Source organism: Aquarana catesbeiana, linkage group LG13, assembly GCF_042186555.1.
Source record: "Aquarana catesbeiana isolate 2022-GZ linkage group LG13, ASM4218655v1, whole genome shotgun sequence".
Taxonomy (NCBI): domain Eukaryota; kingdom Metazoa; phylum Chordata; class Amphibia; order Anura; family Ranidae; genus Aquarana; species Aquarana catesbeiana.
This window is the reverse complement of record NC_133336.1, coordinates 66,147,868-66,174,711: the sequence shown is the minus strand read 5'-3', so window position 1 is coordinate 66,174,711 and position 26,844 is coordinate 66,147,868. Positions and strand designations below refer to the sequence as shown.

The 26,844-nt window shown below is 40.6% G+C and overlaps 1 protein-coding gene across 5 annotated transcripts in view; it reads left to right on the top strand.

Moving 5' to 3' along the window:
* LRRC9 (leucine rich repeat containing 9) overlaps positions 1 to 26,844 on the top strand; it is a 244,501-nt gene that overhangs the window by 210,587 nt on the left and 7,070 nt on the right. For 3 of the 5 annotated variants that reach the window (XM_073610131.1, XM_073610129.1, XM_073610130.1), the window contains 5 exons: positions 405 to 541; positions 2,787 to 3,004; positions 4,345 to 4,413; positions 13,591 to 13,716; positions 18,911 to 19,094. In XM_073610131.1, the coding sequence (XP_073466232.1) occupies positions 405 to 541; positions 2,787 to 3,004; positions 4,345 to 4,413; positions 13,591 to 13,716; positions 18,911 to 19,094 (734 nt within the window). Of the gene's footprint in view, positions 1 to 404; positions 542 to 2,786; positions 3,005 to 4,344; positions 4,414 to 13,590; positions 13,717 to 18,910; positions 19,095 to 22,824; positions 22,991 to 24,226; positions 24,349 to 24,482; positions 26,275 to 26,844 lie in introns of those variants that run through there. The other 2 variants (XR_012237138.1, XM_073610133.1) reach the window with 2 other exon arrangements.

Sequence of the window (26,844 nt, the reverse complement as noted above, 5' to 3'; positions counted from 1 at the left end):
CCTGCCCTGGTGATACATTTGGGTTGATTTACTAAAACAGAAGAGTGCAAAATCTGGTGCAGCTGTGCATGGTAGCCAATCCGCTTATATCTTCAACTTGTTCAGTTAAGCTGTGACAAAAAACCTGGCATCTGATTGGTTTCTCTGTAGAGCTGTGCCAGATTTTGCACTCTCCTGTTTTAGTAAATCAACCCATTGTTATAAGAATGGGAAGTAAGTGGATATCTTCCCATGGAAGCCACAGAGAGCAATAAAAACTAACAGAGGTTCCAGCCGTTCCCCACTCTAACCAACACTAAAATGGATACACTGGAAGACGACATATTGAGATGTGTTGTATCTAATAGTATGGGATTTAAAAAAAAAAACAGTATTTAATTTTTTTTTATTTCTTTATTTTACAGGGATACATTGTTTGGCGAGACACTGACCCCAATAATGCAAAGTTTAGAAGTTCTTCACCTTGGTTTCAATGGAATCAGTAATTTGCCTCAGCTGCAGCTCAGTAGACTAAGGAATTTGAAGTCCCTTTTTCTGCAGGGTAAAAACAAAACAAAAAAAAACAAACAAAAAAATGTTGTGGAGCATTAGTATATAGGAACTTGCTTTTTCTAATTAGCAGTATGTGGAGAAAAAGCTACACTAAAACTGGAGAGTGCAAAATCTGGTGCAGCAGTGTATGGTAGCCAATCAACTTCTAACTTCAGCTTGTTCAATTAAGCGTTGACAAAATCCTGGAAGCCTGATTGGCTTGTTTACAGAGCTGCACCAGATTTTGCACTTTCCAGTTTTAGTAAATCAACCTATGGTTTAATGAGTTTGGTGTGAGAATCAGTAATTTGCCACAGCTGCATCTCAGTAGACTAAGGAATTTGAAGTCCCTTTTTCTGCAGGGTAAAAAGAAAACAAAAAAAAATGTTGTGGAGCATTAGTATATAGGAACTTGCTTTTTCTAATTTAGCAGTATGTGGAGAAAAAACTACACTAAAACTGGAGAGTGCAAAATCTGGTGCAGCAGTGTATGCTAGCCAATCAACTTCTAACTTCAGCTTGTTCAATTAAGCTTTGACAAAATCCTGGAAGCCTGATTGGTTTGTTTACAGAGCTGCACCAGATTTTGCACTTTCCAGTTTTAGTAAATCAACCTATGGTTTAATGAGTTTGGTGTGAGTTCTTTCATGCGGCCTGCTCAGGGCCCTGGCCTCAACCCCATTTAAACACCTTTAAAAAAAAAAAAGAAAGCCAATTGCTAGCCAGATCTTCTTTTCCAACATCAGTACCTGAACTAACAAATGTTCTGTTGTCTAAATAGACAAAAAATCCCCAAGACGCAGTCCAAAATCTTGCAGAAAGCCTTCTCAACAGACTGAAGTGAAATCAACAGCAAACCTTTGGCCATACAGTTTATACTTTATATGCATAAGTACTGTTGTTGCTTGAACACATATGCTTTAAAGGGAAAGTAAAGTGTATTTGCAGTAAACGCATATTTTAATTCGTTATTGTTGTAGTATTTGCCAGAGCTGATATAGTGATCACATGATTGGGAACCACTCTAGATGTTTCTAGAGGAAAAGAGGACAGATATGAACTACCAGCAGAGGAAGGGGGTGGGGGTGGGGGGGGGGGGTGAGTAAGAGAGTCTTTAGGCTATAAAATAAGTGAAAAGAAATATAAAACTTTGAGAATAATTAGGAGAATGTTAGAGTAATAATACATTGGCAGAAACATTAGGAGATAAAACAGGAAATTAAAAGCGAGAGAGAGCAAAAAATTTAAATAGAGATACTGCTGGTGGAAGTTAATTAGACTGCAGTCTCGTTATTACAGCAAAACATGGTGTGGGAAAGAAGTGCAGATAAAAAAAACAACAATCGATATATAAATTATTATTTTTAATTATATTATACATGATTTATATAGCGCCAACAGTTTACGCAGCGCTTTACAATGATATATAAATAAAATGTGATGCATTTAAATAAGTATTACTAACGTTACTTTGGTATTCCGTGAGTAGGGTGCTAAATGCATCTTTTTGTGATACATTTGATGTTTTCCTGCCACAAAGATTTAATTTAGTAATTTATGAGAGGATTGTGTATATGCAGTATGTGTTCCCTTGTAATCCAGTTTGAGCTCTGTTCCTTAACATCCTTCGTTGCCTGGATGCACTTAGGGAAACCTCTGGCATGGTCAGTGCTGTCTAGGTTGTGTGATCAGCTATCTGCTAGTAAACATAAACTGCTCTGACTGTGACAGAAGTTCTTCTGGCTAGACCCCGTATGTCTAGACGTGCCTCTGGACCTTATACAAACTATTCTACCACTGTCATTGCTGGTAGAGAGCTGTAACACTGCACAAAATTAATTCTACTGATAGAAAGGTCAGTGTCTACAGCTGTGCGCCCTCCTTAGGAACACCCACAAATTGGGTTTCAGCTTAGGGTGGAGCTGCAGCCAGCATTAACAGAAATAAAAAATTGCTTTTAATTCACGGTGTGGCCACAGTTAAGAATGGAGCCAAGTGCTATATTCACTTGGTCCCCTGAGGTATCCAAACATAATTTTTTTATGTTGTGATGATATTTCTTTAAACTTGGCTGCTGGGGCCACAAAATAAGCACCAAAAAGCCACAACAAGAAGGCTTTACGTTATCAAGCTTAGCAAAGCATTGGAGTTGCCCTCTAAATATAAAAAAGGAGTGAAATTGATTGCGGATATAATTATGTGATAATCCTTCGTTTTCACGCATTCATTGTCCTGTATTTTCTTTCTCACATCAGGAAATGAGATCAGCCAAGTGGAAGGACTTGAAGGTTTACAGTTTCTCAAAGAGCTTGTCCTGGACCATAACCGTATTAAACTTATTACCGAGACTTCTTTTGCCAAGCAAGGTTCTCTGGTGTCTCTACGACTTGAAGAAAATAGACTGAGAGAAGTTAGCAACTTGCTTCATCTTATCAAGCTAAAAAAACTGTATATTGGATTCAATAAAATTCAGGTACCACATGGCCTCAGTATTGTCTGTGATTGCTTTGTGAATTTCTAATCTGGCTACACAACACAGTTTAGGTTAGATTTTTAAAAAAGAGTTAAAAAGCTGTTAAGGTAATTTGTTAAGTAACAAGTGATTGTAAACCTTAATAAAAATAAAAAAACAAACATGTCATACTTACCTGCTCGGTGTAATGGTTTTGTACAGAGCAGGCCTGATCCTCCTCTTCTGGGGTTCCTCGCCGGTGTTTCTGGCTCCACGTCTTCAGCAAGTGCCCCAATAGGAAGCCGCTTCCTATGAAGGCACTTGTGCAGGCTTGATCCTGTCTATAGACAGCATGGCTTGGCTCTGCCACCCGCCCCCTCGTCACAGAATTTGATTGACAGTAGCAGGAGCCAATGGTTCCTGTTGCTATCAATCTGCCCTGTGAAAAGGGAGAGAGCCACTGCTCTCTGGCATAGTACTAAATTAAGATCAAGCTTTGGGTAAGTATAAGGGGGGGAAATAGAAATAGAAAAGAGGGCACACTGGCCTAGTGCATTATCCAACAGATTTATTAAAAAATATGAATATAATCGTAAAGATGTCTACTCACAAATATAAGTTAAAAACATGCTGATCGGGCCATCTATGAAACCTGCCCCTTGCCACTTTCTAATTCTACATCTGTTTAGAAGGAAATTCTGTCCCATCTTTATTGTTAAATCTGTTGTAGACCTGTGCAAATATGTCTCAGTTGGCTCCCTGATTTGTTTGATAAATGTTCCCCTATGTGTATATAAAATTGCCACATCTGGGTCTTATGAGGCTATGTAAATGAATATCATAACCTGGATTTGAGACTACCTATACTGATTATCCTCCATACAGGTGACACGATCTCTTCAATTTTGGACGCAAGAATAATTGTATATGACTCTTAAAAATTCTCCGCCATTGTCTGTGATACATTTTTATTATGACTGTTGCCTACTGTACTTATTGAAAATGTAATAAAAGCATACTGGAAGTAAAATTGCCACATCACATAACCCCAGTGAAATAAGCAAAAACTATAACTGTGGAAAGAACATTTTGTCACGGAGGTCAAGCTTCTCTTAGATACATGTGCAACCATTATAAGCCCTGTGTGTGGTCACAGTTCCTTCATGTTAGTCTACTAGGCTAAAGCAGAGTATTGTATTCATTATGACATCAACATCAGTTGCATTCTGCATTAGCTCTTGTAGAATCCTACTACTGCAAAAACCTTCATGAACAAATACAGGTTGTAAGCATGAAACTATTTTTTTTTAGAAAAGAATATTAATATCATACTTAAAGCTTCTTTTTATATTGTTCACCAGGAAATTTCAGAAGTGGAAAAGCTAGAGGCTCTCCCAACATTATTAGAGCTATCTGTGTCTGGAAATCCAGTAAGTATCCTCTGTTAAAAATAATTTCCTAAATCCTTGGAAGGAATCAGATTACTGAAGCTTAGAGTCTTATAATCAGCGGTACAAATACAGGCATGTGAGTCCTGGGAACCACAGGCTGGTAAGATCTCAGTTTGATTTCATCACTTTCCTCCTTGCTTTTTTCGGAAGTCTCTTCTGGAGCCCTAGGCTATGCTGGAGTGCTACTATTGCTTGTATTAAGTTAAACCATAGGGAATTAAAAAAAAAAAGTCTTACTGTATATGATGCAGTCTATTATTTGCATTAATATTGCTGGTTTTGTTTTTCTGCACTGTAATACAGTTTTATTACCTGTGCCTGCCAGTAGTATTTTTACACTTCCTGTAACAGGCTGTCCAGCAAGAGTGACAATTACAGAAGTTGGGAAAAGCCATCAAACAGACTAGGGTGCTTACAATTGTCGGCTTTTATTTGTATGTTTTAATTTTTTTCTGAAGTTGAAAAAACTGTTGTTGCAATTGCTTGAAAATGTTAGCTGGACTTAAAGTATAACTAAAACCATTTGTGAGCCATTGGGAAGTGGACACTTTTTCTAGAATTTTATTTGTTTTTGTTCCATAAAGGTGTTAATTAAAGTGAAAGAATAAGAGTAACAAAAAGCATCTCCTTTTAATATTCCCCTTTCTAGCAGCACATACTTACCTTCACCTTCAGTTCTATTGCAACTCAATAGATAGATATATTTTTTTTATTCTTTTCTTATGGCATCTCAGATACAAGAAGTCAAGTCATTTTCACAAATAAGGGAACACTTAATTGGCATATACCAAGTACCAAAAAAAACAAGACTTATGAAAATGTTTGGCAGTTTATGTATTACTTTGCATATACTGTAGCATCTATAAACAGAGAAGCTAAGGGGCCTAAAAGGCTGTAGGTACATGTACCATAAGAATCAAATATTGAAGTATCGTCAACTGAGAATGAGTGAATCTAATGAAGAAAAAAAAGAACAATAGATATACTAGCATTTCTAACTTTGTGCATCGTTGGTTCGCCTACAAGTATTATCACATAACACACATTTGTTGGGAAGTCCACCGATTGTTACGATCACTATGATTTTATAATTGTCGTAACAACGGCTAAGTAGCAGGAATTTAGCAGAAACAAAGGAAGAGAAGAAAGGAGGGGGGGGGGGAAGCAAAACATAACGAATGGGTCTTATGCCGCGTACACACGAGCGGACTTTACGGCAGACTTTGCCCGGCAGATGGGATTTCGTCGGACAATTCGATCGTGTGTGGGCTCCAGCGGACTTTGTTTTCTGAAAAGTTGGACGGACTTAGATTTGAAACATGTTTCAAATCTATCCGACGGACTCGAGTCCAGTCCAAAAGTTCGCTCGTCTGTATGCTAGTTCGACGGACAAAAAGCCACGCTAGGGCAGCTATTGGCTACTGGCTATGAACTTCCTTGTTTTAGTCTGGTCGTACATCATCACGTACGAATTCAACGGACTTTGGTTGATTGTGTGTAGGCAAGTCCTTTCATTCAGAAAGTCCATCGTAAAGTCCGTTGAAAAGTCCGCCGGGCAAAGTCTGCCGTAAAGTCCGCTCGTGTGTACGCAGCATTACTCCCATAAAGTAAACAGAAGCCCCGGCAAGCTGCTCTGTGCTGCTAACAATTTTAGTTCAATTGGGATTCGGAGCGGGCCACTTCCTGCAGGTAAGCATCCGTGCAAGTGAAATGTCTCCATGACCTCCACTTATCTCGAAATTGTATTCTGTATTATGGAGAGTCGCTGTCAATTCCTCCATACAGAGAATATAATTGATTTTAGAGTACTACAGGACCCTGGTGGGTGGTTGAGACTGCCTCGACAACGCAGGGACACATGTCCTTGCTGCATCGAGGAGCTGCATCGTAAGCTTCTTCTTGTTTTTCCAGAGAGGTCTTTCTGTCAGGTGTAGAAGACATGCGGCCGGGTTTCCTTTCAACTCTACTGAGGTCAACTGTTTAACAGTTGTTACCTCCTCCCAAAAAGGTCTCAAGGTGGGGCAGGACCAAAAGATGTGGAAAATCGTACCACCATCCGCATTGCACCGCCAGCACTTATCAGGGGAAGCCCTATCCATCTTGTGAAGTATATAAGGAACTCTATACCATCGGGATAACATTTTGTACCCGACTTCCTGGTACTGGTTCGCCATGGAGGATTTATGTGCCAAAAGGAGAATTTTTCCATTTGTCATGGTGACCTGGATATCTAAGTCCACTTCCCAATGGCAGACAAATGTCAGAGTTGGTTCATCAGTCTGGGTTGTCAGGTAACTATATAGCAGAGGCAAGGTGTGCCTAGAAGGTAACTGCACAGTTATTCAAAGGGAGTGAGATCACGTGGGATATAATGCGCCTTCTGCAGGGACTGCAGAAAATGTCTAAGTTGGTTAGTGCTCAAACTATCCAGTGGTGGATCTGAAAGCCTGGAGATGGATGTCAGAGAAGGGAGCCCACCCTGTGGCCACATATCCACTAAACGATATTTCCCTAACAGAGCCAGCCTCCTCACCCCTCAAGTCTGGGGATGAAGTCAGGATTTCCTATAACGGGAGTCATAGGGGAAGGCAACGGTGAAAGACCCATATTGTGGAAGGTCGCCCCCACCAATGCAAGAGTGGCGCCGATCAGGGGGTGACCCCTCGTGTCCTCTGGAGGTGGGGAAGTGAGCCATGGTGATGTCAATAGAGGAATGGAGGCATCCCCAATCTCCATCAGTACCCACTGCTTGGAGTTTGCATTACAATGCCAATCCACGACCCTCGAAAGGTGCACCGCCCTGTAATACTTGAAAAAGTTGGGAAGGCCGATGCCCCCTTTTGCCTTTGGCAAGGATAATAATTGCATTTTTATCCTCGGTAACTTATGGGACCAAATAAAGTCCCTAATTATTGCTCGAAGCTGTTTGAAAAATACCAAATGGATACGGATTGGCATAGATTGGAACATGTACAATATCCTCAGGAGAACTGTCATTTTTAAGGCGTTGCACCGCCCAAACCACATCAAGGTCAGGGTATGCCAATGTTAGAGTTCAGTTTTCAATCCGTGCAACAGGGGTAGCAAATTTGAAGAATACAGGTGCGCCAAGTCAGGGGTGATGTTAATACCCAGATACCGTATTGATTTGTCCACCGAGTGAAACGTAAAAGACGAGCGCATACTGTGAACTTCAGAATTAGGGACAGTTATGTTCAGCACCGCGCACTTAGCAAAATTAACCTTAAAGTTTGACAGTTCCCCATACGCCCATAATATATTGGGAAGTGAAATTATTGGGAAGTGAAACACATGGGTTGGAGACAAAAAAGATTAAATCGTCTGTGTAGGCCATGATTTCTGATCCCTGAGGGATATTGTGGTTGTCTGTTATGGAACACAGGAACAGTTCAAGAGTCCAAATAAAAATAATCAGGGAGAGGGGGGCAGCTCTGTCTCGTCCTGTTCGCTATATTAAAAAAGTCAGAGCGCCATTCATTTACCTGTACAGCCTCCGAGGGAGTGCAATAGAGAGATATGATCCATCGAAGCATATTGGGACCTAGTCCAATGTGATCCAGGGTGGCCCGCATGAAATGCCAGGCCACCCCGTCGAAGGCCTTCTACCGTGAAAGGGAAAGGGGCTTCTAGTAGAGCAGACCGTATGGATAAGGTTGAAAACTCTGGCAGTGTTGTCCCTTGCTTCCCTCAACGGCACAAAACCCGCCTGATCTAAATGTATCAATTTCGGGATGTGTGGTAAAAGTCGGTTTGAAAACATTGGGATGTGTGGTAAAAGTCGGTTTGACAACAATTTTGAGAAGAGCTTTAAATCTACGTTGAGGAGCGTGATTGGACGGTAATTCCCACATTGGGATGGGTCCTTCCCTTCTTTGGGTATGAGTGATATATACGCCCTCAGTGTGTCCGCTGGCATCGAACCTTCCCCCTTCAGGATATTATATGCTGTCAAGAAATGAGGCTTGAGAGAAGTCGAGAAGGTGATAAGTCAACGTGAATACATCAGGCCCCGGCACCTTCCGAGGTTTGGTTTGAGCTAAGGCTACGTTGAATTCCTCAGCTGTAATCTTAGACTCCAAGGTGTCTCTTATTCCATTTGGTAATGTGGGCATGCCAGAGGCTCTGATGTAATTACTAGCTGACTCTGTCCTGACTGCAACTGTCTCTGTGGTCTCAGTGGGGTGTTATTTTATACAATTTCTGGTAAAAATCACAAAATTCCCATGCCATATCCTTAGAGGTATGTACCTTGGTCCCCTGTCTGGTTGTGACTGGAATGAAGGTGCGCTTCCATGGGCCAAGGAGGGCTCTGGCCAGCATTGCCCCTGGTTTGTTCGAAAATTCAAATAAGGAATGCCTAGCCCAGGCCAAGCTTTGAGTGGTCTTCTGGTAAAGCAGATCTTTCAGTTCTTCCCTGGCCTTCAAGAGGGCCATGAAATGGGCTCCTGCCAACAATCGTTTGTGTATTAGCGCGAGAGAGTGCACCCGCACTACGCATTTATGCGCTTCCCAAACGGTCGCCAGATTCAAAGAGGGCGCAAAGTTTTCTGAAAAGTAATCGGACAGTACCTTGTCTAGTTCACAACGCACCTCCAGGATTTGTAACAAAGACTAATTGAGCTTCCAAGTCGGGGGGACTGTGGGGGTAGCTTCCCATCGCAAGGTCACGTGAATCGTGTGTGGTCGGAAAAGGATATGAAGTTGATTTGGGAGGAGGCTACAAGAGGTAGATCTTTATGCTGAATCGGAATATGCTTTATGCTGAATCGGGAAGAAGTCAATTCTGGAATATTTGCGCTGTACCGACGAAAAATAGGTATAGTCCCTATCTTTCGGGTGCATAATTCTCCATGGATCAACCAGATTTAGGTTAAACAATTCTGCTTTTAGTTTTTTAAGATAGGAGTAGGAAAAGTGAGACGCCCCTCTCGAGACATCAAGTAACGGCTCCTGGAAAAAATTAAAATCCCAATCCAACAGAAAGGTACCCTCACGGAATTCCAATAAAATTGGGACTAGGGACCTCAAAAAGGTAAGGTGATCTGATTTTTGAAGATAAACATTGGCCAGGGTCACCGTGGTAGATCTAATTTTCCCCTTTAGGAAGTATTGGCCCTGGGGATCCACACGCTCCTCCAAAAACGTTGAACCCTTACTCTGACGGGGGTTAGAATTCACAGGGGATGCCACACTGCCTGCACACACTCAGGACTATGACCCAAAAAAAAAAGAGAGGGGGGGAGAGGAGGCGGGAAAGGGTAGGAGAGAGGGGAAAGGGAAACCAACCTCCCTATGAAGAAAGGGGATGGAGTAAAGAGGGGGAAAAGCAGGTGATAGGAGAAATAAGCACCAAAGGCTGAAAAAGAAAGAGAAAAGATGTATAAGGTGCTCTAAAGGTCAGCTGTACAAAGCCTAGCGCAAGTAAGCACGGCCTATGTGCGGGGAGTGGAAGACTGACTCTGCAAAGCAGTGGTAGACGTGCTGTCGGGTGAGGACCAATGGTAAAAAGGCTAGACTGGGACCTCAATTGTGGAGAGCAAGTGTCTCAGGGAACTCCCTAACAGCTAAGGGTATTGGCCTTATAGGATAACTGAGTGGCTATTAATCCGACTGGGGTATATCTCGTAAAGGCACCAAAAACCTGGGTACGAACCCAATAAAACATAACACATTAAACTCTACCTGGTCTACAGTACCTCAAAATATAATGTTCCATAACCTTCCGGGAAAAATCGCCACAACCCCCAGTCACACGCCAGGAGAAAAAAAAAGCAAAAAATAGTAACAGCATCCAGCTGTGGAGCAAAAATGGTTAAGACATATCAAACGTGTTATCTACATGACAAAGCATAGGGCATAGCGTGAGGCATGTTCTAGCAGCTCAGAACAGAGCAGGCCACATTTGTGGGTAGCATCCCACCGTTCAGTTTTATGAGGACAAATGTTGTATAGGACCTGTCCAGTTCTTGGGATCTCGGTGTCCGCAGTTGTCACGACCCGGAAAGCTGGTTCCAGTTAAGGCTCAGGTGAAGTCGGGGTGTCCCTGGATTCAGCCCTTGTTCTGGATTGCTGTCTTCGTCTCCTGGATCTTTGGGGCCTCAGAGATGCAGGATGAGTGCTACCAATTGTAGTTGGGAAATCCAGTCAGTCTGGGATGGAGACCTCCGGAGTCCTCAAGAAGGCGAAGAGATCCGTTAGCTGATCAGGCCAGCGCAAATTGAAGGAGTAATTTCCCTTCAGGACTGCGAGATGAAATGGGTATCCCCATCGGTACGTGGCCCCAGCGCTCCTAATAACCTCCAGCAATGGACGTAGCGCACTCCTCATCCTGAGGGTAAGTCGTGAGAGATCTGGAAAAAGTCGCACAGTTACACCATCAAAGTCCACAGGGCCCTTGGCCCATGTTTGCCGTATTATTTCCTCTATGATGGTATAAAAATGGACCCTGGCGAGAACATCTCTGGGAAAGGGGGCATCCCCCCCCTCCCCCCGAGGTCCCTGCACTCTGTGCATTCGATCCAACTCCAACGCCTCTGTGGATGACTTTTCCAGCAGGCGATTAAAGATGGCAGTGACTGTGGTTCTGAGGTCGTGCCCAGAAGTGGCCTCCGGTAAACCCCGCAGCCTAATATTGTTTCTGCGATTGTGGTTCTCGCCATCGTTAATTGACAGCTGTGACATAGTTGGTATGCTCCAGTGCCGCCACTCTAGATTCCATTGCATTTGAGGATGTTTCAAGCACGGAAACCCGCAGAGTCCACAGTGTCAATTTGTTGCTTAAGGTCATGAATTTCTCTAGAGAGTGTACTCACTATTGAGGCTGCCATCTCTGAAATGTCCTGCTTAGTAGGAAGAATGGAGATGATGTCCTTCCATGCAGCTGCAGACGGCTATCCCTGTGAACTGACATCCTGCAGGGCTGCGGGAGAGTCTGCCCTAGGAAAATCCGGAGATAAGATCGGGGAGTCCAGGCGATCTGAAGGCTGCTGTGCCTCAAGAGCAGGGACGGGTATCGCCTTGCCCACTTTCTTCTGTGTAGTGGAGCCGGCGATGTTATTTCACGGCGGCGCCATCTTCGAATCTGGGGCCGGAACTGGAGTTGCAGAATTCCTGAGTAAATAAACAGAAATGTCAGGTCCTCTGTGTGCGGCTTTGTCTGCCGCGGACATGAGAGATTTGCAAGGATAGGACACTGGAAACGGCTCTCTCCCTGAACGCTGCACGGAGCTCCCTGTTACCATTACCAAGCCACGCCCCCCCCCCCATATAGCCCTATTTAACTCATTCTCAATAGATATCTAAACCTAAACGATGTATCAACTGTATATGTGAAACTGCTGTGAATATATATGTGAAAAATACATAAAATTATAAAATGAATACTATCAACAATGCTAAGGTGCTAAGCAAACTGAATAATTATGATATCCAATGATATAAATCTAAAAAAGTAAATCTATTGTAAAATTACTCAAAAGAATATAAAAAATCAAAAAATGAAAGCACACAAATTATCAAGTAAACAAAAATCTGCATATAGTCCACAAATAGATAAAGTCCTTTTATCAAAGTGTTAGATCAATATAATCAATGTGACCAGCACAAACTTCTTCAATCAAGTGGATCTTCTTCTTTTATTGTTTCTAAAACACCGTCTGTGCAAAAAACTTATGCCTAAAACAAACTCACCAGATTGCAATGTCAGCAGCATGTTTTTTTTGTAAAATAAACTCAGACGGACGATCACTCTCCGATGCTATAGATGTCTCAGATCCTCAGAAGCTCATCATGTAGAGGTGAGAGAAAATGAATTAAAAATAAGTGCACTCACATTTTAAGGTGTCTCTCCTGACACTGGTAAATAAGCAAAAAACAAATCCAAAGCCAAGTTCCTCCTGACTTTTTACCAATGCCACTAATGGATACACATCCAGCTGAGCTTACTTCCCCAGGAAGACATCAAACAAGGAAACGTATGTAGGGCAGGTATTTGATGTGCTACTATCAAGCTCAGCTGGATGTGTATACGCTATTGCCGTTGGTAAAGTTGGGAGGAACTCGGCTTTGAATTTGTTTTTATGCCTATTTTCCAGTGTCAGGATAGACACCTTAAAATGTGAGTGCGCTATTTTTTAATAGACATTCAGCTGTTTTTTAAAGATCTTACACTGTGCGAGGGTTTTTTCTCTCAACTCTATATGTTAAGCATCTGAGGCATCAATAGCATCGGAGAGTGATCGTCCGTGTATGGTCCCTGCGGAGTCTATTTTACAAAGAAAATGTTCTGCTGACATTACAATTTTATTTTATTTTTTTATAATTTTTTTGAGGAGTTTTACACTATATTTACCTTTTTTAGACTTAGATCATCAGATATTATAATTATTCAGTTTGCTTGGCACCTTAGCACTTTATTGTTTTTTAATTTTATGTATTTTTCACATATATATTCACAGCAGCTTCACAGACACATTTAATACTTTGTTTATGTTTAGATATCCATTGAATTGCAATAGAAATGTTCACAGCGCTGTCACTTTATAATCTCAGCAGTGCAGCAACAGTGTAGTAGATAAATTTTAATAGGTTCCAGGACCGGTTCTATCTTCCCCTTTTCACATACTCACCTTCCCTTTGCTCCCCAAGTGCTCTGTTCTGCAGCTGAGTGTAAAGAAAATTCCCAGTACTTCTGGGTATAGAGAAGCGTGTGATGGAACTGCGGCTTGGTAATTGGCCATTAAAGCACCCAGTACTTTCACACTTTTTAAAAAGAAAGTTCTTAAGGCCTGCATAAAGTTCTAAATTCAGCAACTTGGAACCTACATAATGTCTTCGTTCTAAGCTCCTGATGGTAACTGTGCATCTGGCAAGGGGTGGTATTGAAGTGAAGATGCTGATTTGCTCTGCATGGGCAAGGCACAGGTTCACGTCAAGGTGTGTTGCAGCTTGCCTAAAATGCAGAGCTCTGAACAGGCTAATAATGCTCAGTTGCACGCCTTTGTTTTTGGATCAGTAAACAGGATATGTATTTGTTTTTATAATTTTTTTTTTTCTTGTGATGAAGCATATATATAGAAAAACAAGGCCCTATTTTCACTATAGTGAAACTAATGGTCTGTATGTTCTTCCATTTAGATATCCCGAAAAATGTTCCATCGTCAGTTGCTTGTTCTTCGGCTGCAGAACCTTGAGATATTAGATGGCATTGCTGTGACCAATGAGGAGAGAACAAGAGCAGAGATGTATTCCTTGGAACAACAAGTAAGTTTCCTTTTTTATGTGTATGAAATTAGAGTTTTCATGTACCAGAATCCAGATTTTGTATGATTCTGGCTTGTACACGATTTTCAGCTCAGTATCCTTCGATCAGCTTTCACCAACAACCTTTTCCTTGTTTCCAGTGACAAAATGATCAAATATGCTTTAGAAATCGTTTAAAACCACCTGAATGTCACTCAGAAAAAGGCATTGTAAATAAATTTTCACCCCAAATTTCATTATTTGGCTGCTTGAAACCAGGAAATCCTTGTTGCCAAAAGGCAATTGAAAGCTGCAAAATTGTCAAGTATATGGCCATCTTAATAGTTATCAAGTTTGTATATTTATAGGAAACTTGCACTTTCATCAAAATGGATAAAAAAACCAAATCTGCTACACAAGCCATTTTGTAATGTTATTCTTATAAAAGGGAGCAAATAGCGGATTTGTACATATCATCCTTTTCTTTTTGTACAGTCCGGTTTAAAAAATTTTAAAAATATATATTTTTTGGTTTGGTAAATACCAAAATGTTGCATATAAATACCATGTAGTACTGCATTCATCCAACGGTTAGAGCTTTCTTTTTTTTTTTTTTTTTTTGCTCTATCTATCTATCTATCTATCTATCTATCTATCTATCTATCTATCTATCTATCTATCTATCTATATTATAGAGATAGATATATATATAGAGATATATCTATATATAGATATCTATCTATCTATAGATAGATATCTATATCTATATCTATCTATCTATCTATCTATCTATCTATCTATCTAGATAGATAGATAGATCGATCTATATAGATTTATATAGATATATATTATTATTATTATTATTATTCACGATTTATATAGCGCCAACAGTTTACGCAGCTCTTTACAATGTAGAGGGGGGACAGCACAATTACAGTACAGTTCAATACAGAAGGGACTATATATATATATATATATATATATATATATATATATATATGTATATATATATATATATAAATGCCTGTCACCTTGACCCCCCAAGTTTACAAGAGTATAACAATTTCCCTTTAAAAATACTGATTACGAATTTGAGAATGTAAGAATGTAAAAATATAACTTCCTCATAATAAGGACAAGACTGTCTTGTTACACTGTGTAACAAACACCCATAAAACATATTTCCTGTATATGTTAATAGCTCCTTCCTGGTCAGCAGTATACATTGCATAGATTTTAGCAAGTCTATTAATTGGTAACATGCTGGAATTGTCAAGTCAAGCCTTTATTTTAATCAGATCAGTCTTATGCCGTGTACACACGGGCGGACGTTTCGACCAGACTGGTCCGACGGAAAGAATCCGTCGGACAATCCGACCATGTGTGGGCTTCATTGGGCCTGCAGCGGACTTTTTCGGTCGAAAATCGGATGGACTTTAGATTTAAAACATGTTTCAAATCTTTCCGATGGATTCGAGTCCGGTCGAAAAATCGGTTTGTCTGTATGCTAGTCCGACGAACGAAAACCGACGCAAGGGCAGCTATTGGCTACTGGCTATGAACTTCCTTATTTTAGTCCGGTCGTACGTCATCACGTATGAATCCGTTGGACTTTGGTGTTATCATGTGTAGGCAAGTCCGTTTGTTCGAAAGTCCATCGGAAGTCCGTCGGAAAGACTGTCGGATACCGAATAGTCCACCCGTGTGTACACGGCATTAGTGTACAAATAGAAAACTGCACCCCAGTAGCATATAGCATATCTGTAGGCACTTAACACTGAAAATGCAGTTACTATAATGTCTCTCTAAAGAACTAGGTCTTTATTTCAGTGTACCAACTTGCTTTATAAAGATCTTAATGATGCTGAAAACCTAGCAATGTTATGTGTATTGTGACACACCTACAGTATACTTCTTGTTAATGCCACTGCTGGCTTAGCTACACCTCAGCCAGCCAATTCCTTTCCTAGGGCAAATGTATATGAAACTGATTGTCCCTTTCCTAGTGAAGGGCCATAATTAAGAAAAAAAAGGCAGGATTGTATCAAAATTTAATACATTAAAATATGTTATCAGCGTCATAGAAATCCATTAGAAAGTAGACAAACGCAACCCTAGCCCAAAAACAATTATAAGAATCCATGATTCCATACTGTACAGGCATACAGTATATGATCAGAGTACATGTGCACATTTCAGAGTGTGCAACTGCAAACTGTGGTATAGATTACCCTCAGAGAAAATGGACTGAGACTACTAGAGATCACTGCTATTACAATCTTTTATAAGTCAGTACTCCCTACAGCCCCCTTAAAAAATTATGGCACCACATTTAATGTTCCTTTTTGCAAGATTTATTTTTTAAAGGTCGAACAGTAAAAATAAACAGAAATAAATGAGAGGCATAGAAAGGGTGAAAAAAATAAATAAATGATTTATGTTGTACAAACCAGTTTAATGACCATTTTCCTTCACTGTTTCTAGGTAAGTACCAAGGTAAAGAAAATAAACTAAATACTGGCTGCTTATTAGGTACCAGTGGGCCACATGTGGCTCTCAAACCAGGGCTGAGGTACCAAGATTGTAGTGTATTTAATCTTGGTTAAATAGAAATATACTTAAAGCTGTACTACAGAGATTCAGACACTTTTTAAAATGTTCTGGATTACTAGGGGTCAAGTCCAATGAGGTGTATGCCAACTCATTGACTCATCACTATACTTCCAGCACTCTGACACTGGACTTTCTGGTCTCAACTCCTGCAGCTTCAGAGTCATATGCAGCCACTCTGCCCACCCCTCCTTCCGTCCAAATACAGAGCATTTTGTATTATCTGATCCTGGTTTCAAAATGCAAAGGCTTCTGAGAATGGGCAACAGAGGAAAGGGAAGGATAGAGCTACTTCTGTATGAGAAGGCAGTGTCTCTCCTGGCAAAGAGCTGTGAATGTAGTGATAGCTGTACTCTTGGAGCTCAGGAAAACTGTAAGATATAAGTTAAAGAGCTAAGTCATAGTTACATAGTAGGCGAGGTTGAAAAAAGACACAAGTCCATCAAGTCCAACCTATGTGTGATTATGTTTCCTATGATTTCCTATCATTTGAGCCCAGTCTTGCCACACAGAGTTAATCCATCTCTGAGCAATCCTCTTTTATTGTTCAGTGAGATAAATCTTGACAAACCGAGAAAAACTTTGTCAAATCCTCCCCCTTGCTGTGAGTGACAGGTGATTTACATATCTCGTGCACTAGCCTAGGAGACATGCAGTATTTTTTCATTCCCTCCCACTCCTTTCTTCAGCAGCTCTGCAAGGATTGGCTGTTCCACCCCTCAGCATGATTTGACATGCTGAAGTCATGTGGTTACTTTCCTGTCTTTTCACTGGATGTTAGGTCCACAAACCTTGTTGGACTTAACCCATTTAATTATGCGTTCCCACATAAAACAACAGACCATTAAGGTCCATAACCACATAACGCACTAAATGTATATATGAAATGTCCTAACAAAGTGAATAATAGTAAGACAATAAGCTAACAAAGATGGAGGGGGCAGTGGAACTGAGATCATTTGTAGAATAATAGAGCAGAGGAAAAAGGTAATACAAACATTGCGATCCTGGATATGAAAGCAGATAAATGGTAGACATGTATCGAGGTGACTCAAGATGCTTTTCCAGGCACTCATCAGAGCTTAGGGCAGTGAACTCAAATCATTGCTGCAGCTGACTTCTACAAACATGAGGGCTTTCCATTGAGACTCTTGTCCCCAACTTCTAGAATAGTGCGTTTCAGACAGCAATGATGTAGTGCAAAGTGCAGAACCCAGTACATCCAAATCTATTTCGCCTGTCATAACAATTGCAGATGATTGCTACTTAGTTGCTTTGGTTTTCTGCAGTGTGCTCTATAAAATAAGGCTATGGGTTCTTGCCTGCCCTCATTTATATACCGTAAAAACTTAATTTAAGAGAAAAAAATTACAGAAAATGGTACATGTAAAAGGTATTTTAACCCTAACAATGAACTTCTGTTATTTGCTTCCTTTTGGCCTGTTAAAAATATGATTGAAAGTGCTCAGTTGTAATTGCAAATATATATCTATTGAGAAAATCGCTCAATTCCCCTATCAACACAGGTATTATTGGTGGGGAAATCCCTCCCTCTGAACCATTGTGTTCTCCAGGAAGGGGGAAACGTCTGCACCAGGAGTACACAGTGATTACTGCTAGCAGCTATAATAGCTGCTAGCAACAATCCCATGTAAAATTTGACAGGCTGATTGTACCCAAGTTGATCAATCGATCAACTTGGATACAATCAGCCTGCACATACATGGTTCAAATCTCGTCTGGTCGCTGCTGAATTGGCCAAGATTCGAACCGTCTGTGGCTGGCTTTAGTCCTCCCAATTTTACTTGCAACCAAGGAATAATTAGTGTCTACGTTGTAATGATAGGAGAATGGGCAGGTTTGAGTAGTTTAGCAAGACAACTGAGCAGGGCTCATACCACTCAGTCCTCCAAAAACTCTGCGTTGTCAGTCCACGACAGGACTTAAAATGTTACTAAACCCAGGACCCTGCATATCTAGTATCCCACAGTACACAAAACATAGAAATGCAATATTTTAGTAAATATAAACTGCTGAATACTTTTTTCTCATCAGCAGTATATAGCAGTCTTGTGACTTCTATCAGTGTCTGGTTAAAGCTTGTAGGAGGAGTTTTCATTCTACTCTGACTGTCCTATGAGGCTGCAGGACCCCTGAACCTTTGTCTGGACAATGCTGCTTGGCCCTGTGCCGATCACAAGAAAAAAAAAAAACACCAATCTGAGCATGCGCACAGTGACTACAAAGGCTCTCTACTATCAGGAGATGGATTGGGGACAGTGGAAGAAGGGGGGATCATAGAAGACAGAATCAAACAACCTTTTTACACAATGTGGAGGATTAACGCCTTAGGTTCCATAGTGAGTATAACAAACATATTTTACTGCATATACAGACTGATTTTACTGTTGGTTTAGTGACAATTAAAGACCTAAATATACTTGTGGCACTTCAGCATATTTTCTTTCTGTACTTGCAGTTTCTGTAAAGGGATAGAACATGGGGAAATGGTCATTTATTGCAAATATGTACTGGTTATATATGTATATTTTTTTATTTTGTCCTGACATGCTCTTTATATCAATTTTTTCTTTTGATCTGATAGGGGTTCTCGGGTCCAAATCCTGTTCTAGAGACAGTGCATCCAGTCTCCCCGTTTATCTTGACCAAACCCCCGCCATTACGCATTACAAATGTCTGTCTGCCAGGAGGTTTGCACCCCTTTGGTAGTCCGAATCTCCATTTAAATAATAGACAGGACGACTTCCTTCCAAATGACTCAGATAAATGTAAGTAAACAGCGTTCTATTCAGCCCATGTCTCTTTTTTTTCTAAATCACATTCAAGTGCTCGTATACCACACATATGTTAATGGATGTTAAACATGGCAAATCGTAATCATGGCACTAATTCAGGCTTTCATTCCAGCGACTCACTCGGAGCCCTGCGGCTGGCTGAGCGCTGAGCTGGGTGGCTCTTAAGTGCTAATTTCTGCACAAATTATTTTCTGCCAAGAGTTGTTGACATAATTGAGCAAACCTAAACATAGCTTTTTCTTTTAAGCACCCTGTATTAAAATCACAGAGACTAATTTCTAAACGTATGCTTAATGCTTAGAAACAAAAATGTCAATCAGCAGCAATTAAAGAAGGACAAAGATGTCAGCCTGCAGCAATTAAGCAGACATCCAAAACAGCCTTGCTGGGTATTAATGAAAATGTGTTTTTATAGATGCTTCATCAACACAGACATAGCGTGTGCTATACACGCACAATGCTTTCCTGTGTGTTTCACATACACACAGCCGGTAGGGTAGCTGAATAAACACGGCTTTCAGAGCAGCAGGTACCAGAAGAACGGTACTCAGGGAATTGTTTGTGTCAGGTACAAAGCTAGCAGGGTTCTGCCTTCTATATTTGAGACCTGGGGCTTATTGTTTTGTTATTTGCAGCACTTCACGCTTTCAATGTCACATGTAAACAATTTTTTAATTTTTTTTATGCTGATGCTTGTTTCAGAGTGCCATACATAAGCACTTTCCTTTCCCGTCTGCAAGTAAATATGCAGTGTCATTTTTGCTTCTGGAACACAAAATCCAGTCCTCTACACAGACATAAAGGATATGACAGCATTTCACAACAGTCAGCATGCACACAGCCACAAAAAATGCAGTCTATCAATATAAGATGTTTTTACAGATCTAAACGCAGGTGAATTGTTTCCTTTGGGCTCATGTGCACCTTTCATAAGGATCAGTAATCCTGCATTGATTTTAGATCTGTAAAATCAAAATCTGTGCCTGAGGTCAGTCATTTATGCATATAAACACATGTACGTGTAATGCATACATGTGTATATGCATGCATTCTTAAATCCTGCCAGTGAAAAAAAACAGCAGTGTGAATATTCATATACCCGGAAACAGGGACGTGTGGTGAGGTTAGTGGCTGGTGAGGCACTGGCTAGTATCAGAGCCAGATACACACAGGTTAGATCGTTAGAGCGAGAGCAATAATTCTAGCACTAGACCTCCTCTGCAACTCTAAACATGTAATCTATCAAACAATTTTAAAGTGTCGCCTATGGTACTGAAGTTTGGCGCCATTCCACGAGTGTGCGCAGTTTTAAAGCGTGACATGTTAGGTATCTATTTACTTGTTGTAACATCATCTTTCATATTATACAAAAAAAATCAGGTTTTCTTTTATTTTATATATATATATTCATGAAACAATTGTTTAAATAAAAAAACGCGTTTGAAAAATTACCGTGTAACATAAAATGCACAAATACCGTGTAACATAAAATGTTGCAACAACCACCATTTTATTGCCTAGGGTGTCTACTAAAACAATAGATATAATGTTTGGGGGTTCTGGGTAGTTTCCTAGCAAAAATTATGATTATTACATGTAGGAGAGAAATGTCAGAATTGGCCTGGGTGGCAAGGAGTTAATTACCATAAGTAATATATAAATAATTATTATATATTGTTTTTAAGGTAATTTACTATGTTTTCAAAAACTGTACTCAAGCAGGTGGCTTAACGGACAAATTACTGAAGTTTGAGGTTATAACTTCCAACCAGTAACTTCACAGTAAATAGATAAATAATAAATTATCTTATAACATATAGCATAATCATATATGATTTAGCTTGATTATAACAGTACCTTTTCAACAGCAGCAGATTCTCATTCTCCCTCTTAACTGTGTGAAAAAAACATGGGATTGTGGGTAAATCTTATACCCATATACCCATGTTTTTTCCTTGTAGTTAAGAAGCCTGGGCTGGAAGGGAGCATTTGTCTTTTAGACATATGCCCCTTCTATGACACTGCAGTCAGAGGCTTGCCTATACTGCAGCATTTTTATTGGATGGCTAAGGACTAATGGTAGTTTACCATTGGTTCCAAGACTCCAAGCTGTCCATTGAGCTCAGTGCCTCTGACAAGAAATGAGAAGAGGCACTGTGAGCTCAACCTCTTATGCCCTGTACACACGGTCGGACATTGATCAGACATTCCGACAACAAAATCCTACAGGATTTTTTCCGACAGATGTTGGCTCAAATTTGTCTTGCATACACACGGTCACACAAAGTTGTTGGAAAATCCGATCTGAACGCGGTGACGTAAAACACGTATAAACGGGGTAATAGCTTTCATCTCTTTATTTATTCTGAGCTTTGTGCGTCGGATTTGTGTACACACGATCGGAAATTCAGACAACGGATTTTGTTGTCGGAAAATTTTATAGCCTGCTCTCAAACTTTGTGTGTCGGAAAATCCGATGGAAAATGTGTGATGGAGCCCACACACGGTCGGAATTTCTGACAACAAGGTCCTATTACACATTTTCCGTCGGAAAATTCGACCGTGTGTACGGGGCATAAGTCTGCTGTAAACAGAGTGTGTCAGCTTGTATTTAAACTGGCCGCTCTCTATGTAGCTTCTGACAGGCTGCGCAAGGAGCCCCGTATCACCGGAAACATAGGTCGTAGGAGCCCCAAATTTTTACCAGTGGTGGGGTAGGACCTAGGCTGCCTACCCCTTACCTCAGGTCACTGAGCTACGACCCTTGAAGCCTTTTTTTTTTTCATTTTTATGTTCAGGGCAGGTGAGGCTCTGCCTCGCCTGCCTTCCCTGAATGCACGTCCCTGGAAACAGTATAGCACATTGCACATTCCAAAAGGTGCTTCTCTGTACCATATGCACCGTGCGGGACAACATTTTACAAAGCTGACCAGATGCTGCACACCAGGGATGTGAGCCAAAGTGACCTCATCGATGCGGTTGAGCAGTACCCTGAGCTGTGGGACACAAAGCATCTAAAATTTGAAGTTCTCCTTAATAAGAAGAGGGACCACCTACGTCGGAGCGCAGCAGCTAAGAGGTACTATTTGTCTGTACGTTGACATGTAATGTTACATTTAAAAAGTAGAGAATTTAGTGAAGAAAAGCGTAGAACACTGGTGACCTGTGCTTAACATGTTCCTGTTCAGTTGCATGGAGGACCGCATGTGCCTGTCCTTCTTCATATGGATGGTGTGCTACAGAGCACTCTCTCACTGTTTGACCTGCAGTCAATGCTGAAAGTAGTATATGTTAGAACATAGCATGGACATACACACGTCCATGTCTCTTAATTGCAAGTTAGCTAGCGGCAAGTGAAACGCATGAAACAACCGCCATTCACTTAGCATATTTTGCATCCACAATCCAATGTAGCATTGCATGGCACAGCTTTCCTCCCTGCAGAGAGCAGAAGTTTTCACATTATAGATGAGACAAAGCAGGAATGAAACCACACATAGACCATGAACCTGATCATGCAGTGTATAAGTTTTGTCAAGGGGTGCAACAACGTACTACAAGCACTAAAACATGTTTGTGGGGATTGAGAGTTTGATGTTATGAGTTTCCTTTACCCCTGCCCAGTTTGCAGTTCTAGCATCTAAAACTTGATAACATAATGTTATTCTGGGCATTCTGTTTTGACATATCTGAAAATTTCAAGGTGAGGGCTCGGAGTTCACCAGGCGGTGGAGGTCGCTCCATTTCCGCAATGACATCGCCAATGAACAGCTTGCCCGGAGCGGAGCCCCAGCAAGAGGATTACATCACAGATGTCATCCTAATGCCAGTGAGCTGATGATTCTCAAAAGGCCAATTGAGTCCAGGGAGTAAGTAGAAATTGATTATTTAAAGCAGTATTCTCAAACTGGCGGCCCTCCAGCTGTTGCAAAACTACAAGTCCCATCATGCCTCTGCCTGTGGGAGTCATGCTTGTAACTGTCAGCCTTGCAATGCCTCATGGGACTTGTAGTTTCGCAACAGCTGGAGGACCGCCAGTTTGAGACCCTTGATTTAAAGTATTAAGTTATAGATGTTAGGCTGGACCATACATGAATGAAGATTATATTAACTGCATTGTATATATATTTATATTTATATATATATATATATATATATATATATATATATATATATATATACATTCCAATAAAAATCAAGTCAATTTTATACAAAGGAGTGCAGCGCAATATCAGGGCTCAATAAAACATTTCAAATGTAATAAAAAAGTCCATATAAATCCAAAATTAAGCTAAAAAAACAGAAGGTGGACTAATGGTCCCAGTAAAGCAAAGAGTCCCCATGAGAAATTTCAATGTAAGGGTGACTTTCCCTCCACCTCCAGGACACTTGCTTCGCTTACCTCTAGATGTGGACCACTGAACTAACAGATGATCAACAGCGCAGGTCCAATATGGGTATAACCTCCAAAAAAGATCTGGATCCACCGATCGGCATCCCAGGGGTATAATGGTAAGAGAGATGCAAAATCTAAGTGCACACTGATAATTTCTTTAAAAAGCTTTATTAATGAACAACTGGCTAATCACAAGGGCTTCATTACAACAGCGCATGTAGGAGCAGACACCATGAGCATGAAGATCCAGGATGACAGCGGGTGACCTCAAGATGTGGCTCCTCCTTCCTAAAGAAATCATCAGTGTGTACTTAGATTTTGCTTCTCTCCTACCATTATACCCCTGGGATGCCGATCGGTGGATCCGGATCTTTTTTGGAAGGTATACCCATATGGGACATGCGCTGTTGACCATCTGTTAGTTCAGTGGTCCACACCTAGAGGTGAGCGAAGCAACTGTGCTGGAGTTGGAGGGAAAGTCACCCTTGCATTGAAATTTCTCACGTGACTCTTTGCTTACTGGGACTGTTAGTCCACCTTCTGTTTTTTAGCTTCATTTTGGATTTATATGGACTTTTTTATTACATTTGAAATGTTTTATTGAGCCCTGATATTGCGCTGCACTCCTTTGTATAATATCGTATATACATCATCCATTGTAAATGCAAGTGTTTAGTGCTCTTTATTTGCAGTATATATTTTTATCTAGAAGCACAACAGGCAGTTAGATTGAATAGGAGGAAGGCGAGGAGAGTGAAGAGAGGCAATCACATCTTTTGAAACCAGTAGACTCCTAGGAGGCAGTAGCACACCCACCTCCAGATTATGCAGGTATGTATATCTCTCTATTAAAATCTAACATTCTATATGTCTATTGATACATGAAGGTACATATCTGTGTCTATCACTCTAGTCTAGCCATATGTCTTGATGATAAATGTTCAACAATTGTTCTGTTTCTCTAGGGTACGAAAGGAATAGAGGGCACCAGTGTGGCGCTGAAGTTAACCATTACGTGCACGTAGATATCGGGCTATATCATCAATTAATGAAGGCATCCTATGAATTTTGAGAGAAATTCCAATTCCTACATGCCAGAAGATGACCCAGCCACCCCAGGATACCTTCCTTAATTATGCAAACTGACATGTAACGTTCTGCCCCAGAATCCTACCCATGCTGGAAAAATCTCACAGATGGGCAGGCTATGTAGACCACTGATGACATTTACTGCTTGCTGGCAGCCTACAGTTCTTGCAATAAATTTTTGTTGAACCCTTTATATCCTGTATTTTATTTATTCTTAATGGAAGTTCATGTTTCTGCTGTCATTAATAGCAGGGAGATGAATCCCTGGCTGTCCCTACTATGTGTTAAAGAACTGTAATTGCTGGGGGTAACTACTACAAATGTTGGCCAATATCTGGCTCCTGGAGAGCATGTGGTTTTCCCCTTTCACCTAAACTTATATGCTCTCTAGGAGCCAGCTAATTGCCGTTGTGAAGGGTAAGGTTCATAATCGCTGGGAATGATAGCAATGCCCGTCAAACAATGGCTGCATCCAAGGGTGCATGCACTTTGTAGGCAGACACATGCACACTAACCTCATGTGTACCAAAAAATTTGGGCGGCTGCACTCCCACGCGATGCAATACGGCTTTATTAAAGTAAACAAAACACGGAAACAAAACACAGAATCCGTGCTTTTGATAAAGCACGGATTCAGTGTGAAATGCATCAACCTTGTTATTCCCCTGCCTGTCTGTGCTTGGTTGTTTTTATGGATTTTTGTTTATTTTAATAAAACCGTATTGCATTGTGTGGGAGTGCAGCCATCTGAATGTTTTTGTCCACATCGATCTCTGTTAGCAGTGACAGGGCATACACCCCACTGCCTGCATTACACCATGTGGATTATAGCTGTAGTTACTCACCTGTGAGCAGCGGATCTTTGCTACCACACTAACCTCATGGTTGGCGCCAAAACATCGGTGGGAGGGAGACATAGCCCACAGCTAGAACACAAGCATGTCCTTGCTTTGCACAAACTACTATGTTGATTGAAGCCATTTTATTTTGTATCAGAAGAGAGCAGTAGAATAGAAGAAAATTTGTACGAATATTTACACATATAAATGCAAATGCTATACGGACCAATAGTTAGTGTGCATGAGCCCTACTGACTCCCGGCCACTGTGCTGGGGCACCGAGTGCGCATTTTCCCAGCATAAGGCAGGAGTGCTGGCTGTATGTATATATGTAGCTGTATGCAGTGTGTGTTAAGGTCCACCGTGCTGACATATTGTATGCGTAAGGGGATTAACCAGTTATTATTTTAAAGTTTAAAAGTTATTTTCATATTAAATTAACATGTCACAACTTAAATAAGATTTTGGTGATTGAGTTTACATGTGTTTATTATATTTACGTTATTATTGTTATTATTAGTTTTATGTTTATTTTTAAAGTGGTTTCATGTTTTTTTTTTACCCTAACGCATTCTCTGCATTAAGGTAAAAAAAACCTTTCACGCTCAGCTCGCCCCAGCCCCATCTAAATACTTACCTGAGCCTGATCTTGATCCAGCATTGTGCCAGAAAGGAGCAGCGCTGCTCTCTATCCTCAAAGGACTCAGTGTGAGCAGCTCTGGCTCCTGCTGCTGTCAATCAAATCCTGTATGTTTTTTATCTATAGAATACTATATATATGTGTATCTCCCCCATTGCACCCCTGATGAAAGGTTCTTCCTGAAACGCGTCGGGTGGAGCAGAGACAACATGTGATTCACATATGTATTTTCCTAGCATGTAACTGGAATTGTATGTTTTTATCTCCTTTTTTGCAAAACATATTCATTGGATTTTATCATGTATCAATAAACATTTATATTTTATCAATCTCTTGGGTGATGTGTTGCCATTAAAGTCCCGCCAACCTAAGGGGGTTTTTTCTTACTTTGTACTTACCTGGGATGTGGGCAACAGTCACCCAGATCTTACATGGTGGATACACAATTTCTGAAAGCGGGTAAGTATAACATGTTTGTTATTAAAAAAAAAAAGAACCTTTACTATATAAGCCAATTTTGTACTAAAAGGATTTTTTTCAGATTGGAGATTTTTCAGGAAAGGCTTTGTTTAATGTAATAGCAATCAGAAAGCTTTAATAAGTGTGAGTTTAATAAAAAAATAAACACCCAATATCCAGCTGACTCTGGATCACAGGAGAGCAAAAGTAAGTCCACTCTTGTGAGACACAATAGAAGTATGACCAAGAAAGTTATGGCCATACTTCTCTTTTAATAGACATGCTTAGTGTAACCAGTTT